The sequence below is a fragment of the Elaeis guineensis genome, chromosome 12, assembly GCF_000442705.2.
Source record: "Elaeis guineensis isolate ETL-2024a chromosome 12, EG11, whole genome shotgun sequence".
In the NCBI taxonomy this organism is placed as follows: Eukaryota; Viridiplantae; Streptophyta; class Magnoliopsida; order Arecales; family Arecaceae; genus Elaeis; species Elaeis guineensis.
The window spans coordinates 24269494-24274094 of record NC_026004.2 but is presented as its reverse complement, the minus strand read 5'-3'; the positions used below and the strand labels follow the sequence as shown (position 1 = coordinate 24274094).

Below are 4601 nucleotides of genomic sequence, written 5' to 3'. Positions count from 1 at the left end.
TCTAACACTAATTCCATTCAATTTTTGGGATGTTAAGGTTTTGTACAAAAAAAAAATTGATTGATCTACTATTTTATAATGAATGTTAACTAATAAAAACACCACCTCATTCATTATATGTGTCCCGCTTTGCCCATAAATACATCTCGTATCCATCTGAACTCATCACCCCACTTCCCTTTAAAAAAATTAAAAAGAAATCACCGCCAAAAATAGGGAGGCTTCCTCCAAGGCTGTTAGAGGACAGGCTCATCTCTCTCTTGAAGTCATGTAAGAATCGCCGATGGCTCCACCAAATCCAAGCCCAGATCATCGCCAACGGTCTCCATCGCGACCCATTCCTCGCCCCTAAGGTGGTTTCCTCCTCCTTCCAAGTGGGAAATCCTGACCTCGCCCGCCGATGGTTCGACCGAGTTCTCCTCCCCAACACCGTTCTTTGGAACGTCATGCTCAAAGGCCACACCGAGGCCGGGCTCCACGACCAAACGCTCCATCTGTTCAACCTCATGAACCGGACCGACGCGCGGCCGAGTCGCTACACCTTGCCCCTCGTCATCAAGTCCTGCGCCGGCATCCCCTCCCTGACGGAGGGCGAGCAAGCGCATTGCTTTGCGATCAAAACCGGTTTTGAGGCCAATGTGTTTGTTGGCCCGGCGTTGATCGATATGTACTCGAACCGGGGTGTGATCGAGTCTGCCTACCGAGTATTCTCCCAAATGCCTGTGAAAAATGTGGTCGCTTGGACTGCTGTCGTAGCCGCGTTTCTCTCGGCAGGGGATGTGAAGTCGGCAAGAGAGCTCTTTGATCAGGCGGTTGAGCGTGATGTCATCCTGTGGAACACCATGGTTTGCGGGTACACCAGGCATGGAGACATGGATGCGGCGCAGGAACTCTTTGCAAGAATGCCGGACAAGGACATCATATGTTGGAATACCATGTTGCTTGGTTATGCCAATTGTGGAGATCTTGAGGCATGCCTGCGATTCTTTGAGGAGATGCCGGAAAGAAATGTGTTCTCTTGGAATGCACTGATTGGAGGGTATGCTCGTCATGGCCGGTACTACGAGGTTTTGCATGTGTTAACTTGGATGCTGGGATTGTCTGATGTGAAGCCAAATGATGCAACTCTGGTGATGGTATTGTCTGCCTGCTCGCGGCTGGGGGCTCTCAATTGGGGAAGATGGATTCATGTGTATGCCGAAGGCAATGGATTCAGAGGGAATGTATATGTTGGAAATGGACTTATTGACATGTATGCAAAATGTGGTTGCATAGAGGGTGCAGTCTCAGTGTTTGACAGCATGCGAACAAGGGATCTTGTCACTTGGAATTCAATGATTGGAGGGTTGGCAATGCATGGATATAGCATGGAAGCATTGGAGCTTTTCGATCGGATGAAGGACATGGGAGAAAAACCTGATGGTATCGCACTTGTTGGAGTGCTATCTGCTTGTGTGCACATGGGTCTGGTTAAAGAGGGGTTCATGCACTTCAGATCGATGACAGAGGACTATGCAATTGTTCCATGGATAGAGCATTATGGATGTATGGTGAACCTCCTTGGTCGAGCTGGCTTGCTTGATGAGGCATTGGATTTTGTAAGGAAGATGCCAATTGAACCTGATTGTGTAATATGGAGTGCTTTGCTCGGAGCATGTCAGGTTCACAGAAATGTTGGATTGGCTGAGCTTACTATGAATCAGCTTGTAAGGCTTGCACCGGAGGATGCAGCTAATTATGTGGTGCTCTCTAACATTTATGGAGCTGATGGGAGAAGTGAAGATTCTGCTAAACTGAAGTTGATGATGAAAGAAAGGACTATGGGGAAGTTTCCTGGCTGTAGCTTGATTGAAGTTGACTCTGAGGTGGTGGAGTTCTTTTCATCTGATTCAAGGCATTTACAAACAAGGAAGATATATGGGTTATTGGAGGGATTAGCAAAGCTATCAAAATCAGCAGGGTATGAGACTGAGCTTGATGACCTATATTAAGTAAATGCCTGGATGATTCATCAAGCTTTAGAAAAATAATTCAGGTCAAGTAATCTGATTCTATTCCCCTCTATATTATAATAATTCACATAGTTGACTGGTTTTATAACGCTCTAGTTGCCTGCCATAACCTGCTTGATTATACTTCCTGGGGAATTTCATGTGAAATTGCATTGTTCAGAGAATCATTCACTAGGATGATTAAAGAAAGTGTGTACTTCTAGAGCTAATATATTTTGATAAATTAGAGCAGTGGGTATATGATTGAAGGAAATAACTTTTTGGCTTTTTCTCCTCTCAAAGGACCTCTCAAATATTGAGGTGGCATTAGGTTCTTATGAAACAGTGATCTGAGATTACGGGGGTGTAGGTTGATTGGAATAAATTCTAAGGTGGTTGAGTTCTTTTCGTCTGATGTGAAAGAAGTATGGGATAATGAGTTCTTTTAGAATAATTTCGCTCAATTTTTCACATGACAAAGCAAACCTTCACCACAGCTTTCATACAAGAATCTTGACTATCTACTATTTCATAAAGAAGGTCAACTAATAGGGACACCACCTCGTCTCATTCATTGCATGTGTCCAAGTTTGTCTATGAATACACATAACATCCATCTGAACTCATCATTTTTCATATTTTGTTTTGTTAAGAAAAGACTAAGACTATAGGTAATGTGGGCTGCACAATAATGGTAGCCCTCCTCAAACTCCAAACTTTGGTTAAGACAAATTTTTATCACACCTGCAGCAATGCAAATGCTAATTGTTACAAACCAAGAACATCTCTTGTAACAATGGCTTGGTAATCTTTTTACAGGCAAGGGTAACTATCCAAAACTACTACCTGTATTTCCATGTTGAGAAGCGTGGCTGGAGTCTAGGGTGGACATTGGCCCAGGAAGAGGTTATTTGGTCCATGCTGGTGCTCTTGCCACACAGCAAAGCAGCTGCTCCAAATTCAAATTCTGCATCCTGCATTCTTGCAAGAGAGGTCCAGTCATCATCGATCTCATGCTGGGGTCAGTGCCTTAAAATCGAAGCTTCTGTCTGCTTGGGCCATCGACCAGCCTTCTTCCTTCTCATCATTTGACCTGGTTGTAGGTTGCCTTGACACAAGGACGACATCCGAAAAGCCCCAGAACCTCAAACTCCTCACACCAGGCCTGGACCACACTTGTGGCCTGTTGGAGGATGACACTTCTACAGTGGTCCCAGTTGTGGGAGGGAGAAGAGCAGGTTTTCAGTAAGACTTCCAGACAGAAGATTGTCCACAATTCACATATAGTTTCTGATTGCCATTGATCTCATTAGTTTGTTGTGAACTAGTCATAACCCTCTTGAAGGACTACGGAAGAATTTAAGTGGTTGGCAGGAACATGATAATAGCATGCACCCGCTCTGATTTTGTGGTGGCAAGGGATTGGCTTGTTGCATCTTGCTATCAACATTCTACAACTCTAAAATCGCACCATGCTCAGTCTGCAGCTTTAGTTGCCAGGCCACAGGCAACAAAGGACCACCATGTGCAGGATGTGTATTTTTTGGAGCACTGTGATATTGTTTAGTTATGGATCTCATTACTGTTGTTGCAATCAATCAATCTAATGATGGCAGGCAAAGAGTGAAGCACTTGTTAGAATCACACTCTCCTTTGAGCATGGAACATTGTTCTTCATGGGGGGGGGAGGGGGGAAGGAATTGCTAACTAGTTCGATCATGCTGAAATGCATGGTTGCCTGTTTTTAGAGATCATTCTACTAGCTTTGGCTCCAGTTAGTTGATAACTTCTTACTCAAACTCTGGAACAGAGACAATGAGATGAAGCGATTGCCAGGAGATGACCCTAGCCGCTTTAACTTGGTGGGCTGCACTGACCACATGTGCCCAGTCTGAGTTCATTGGCATGTGAAATCTAACTATAAAGATCACTGGAGAGGGAAAGTGATAGTGTCGAACTACCACTTTGCTTACAATTTCTCTGACTGGAACTGTGTGATTCAGCACCCAGCTTTGGCCAGCCTGCTCTTACGGCTTCAACTCCAACAGACTGTCTACTGCATGGGTTCTCTTTTTCTATTTTTCTCTTTCATTCTTTGCAACTGACTATGTGGGAGGAAAATTTATACATGGCAATGTCTGATCATATGGGTGCCTCACTCTCAGAAGGAGCAAGATCTTTGATTCTAAATATGTGTTTATGTTTAATTCCTCGAAGGACCAAGATCATGTGGCCACTTTCTACTTCTTGTTTAGTCTGTCTCTTTTGTTTTCATCAGAAAATTGGTTGTCTTCTCTACAAATTTAAAGAGAGTAGAAGATAAATAAATACATCACCAACAAATTGAACTCTGCTTGATGTTATTCCAAGCATGAAGACTTTATAACAGTCACGCTAGGCTTTTTGGAATTTTTCAATTGGTTATGCAGTCTCATGAAATTCTTCTAGGTCTGTATAATTTGTAATCCTTGCTTTATAATTCTCTTGTATTTTACTTCTGATTTTAGAAATTAATGTCAGATGACATTGCCATTTCTATCAAGAGCCAAAATACCCAAGTCCGAGTTTAACTCCATCCCTCCCCTAACCCTCCTTCCTAAGATCGCCATA

At 43.5% G+C, this 4601-nt stretch overlaps 1 protein-coding gene across 2 annotated transcripts; it reads left to right on the top strand.

Annotated features, from left to right (window-relative positions):
- The first annotated feature begins 305 nt into the window (after window positions 1-305).
- LOC105054648 (pentatricopeptide repeat-containing protein At2g29760, chloroplastic) lies at window positions 306-3635 on the top strand. 2 transcript variants are annotated; one of them, XM_029267463.2, is made up of 2 exons: window positions 306-1960; window positions 2811-3635. In XM_029267463.2, the coding sequence occupies exons 1-2, from the start codon at window positions 447-449 to the stop codon at window positions 2818-2820; spliced, it is 1524 nt and encodes a 507-aa protein (XP_029123296.1). In that variant the 5' UTR covers window positions 306-446; the 3' UTR covers window positions 2821-3635. The 2 variants fall into 2 exon arrangements, with proteins under 2 accessions (XP_029123296.1, XP_010934519.1); XM_010936217.3 differs by having other exon boundaries at window positions 306-2035.
- The last annotated feature ends 966 nt before the right edge of the window (window positions 3636-4601 follow it).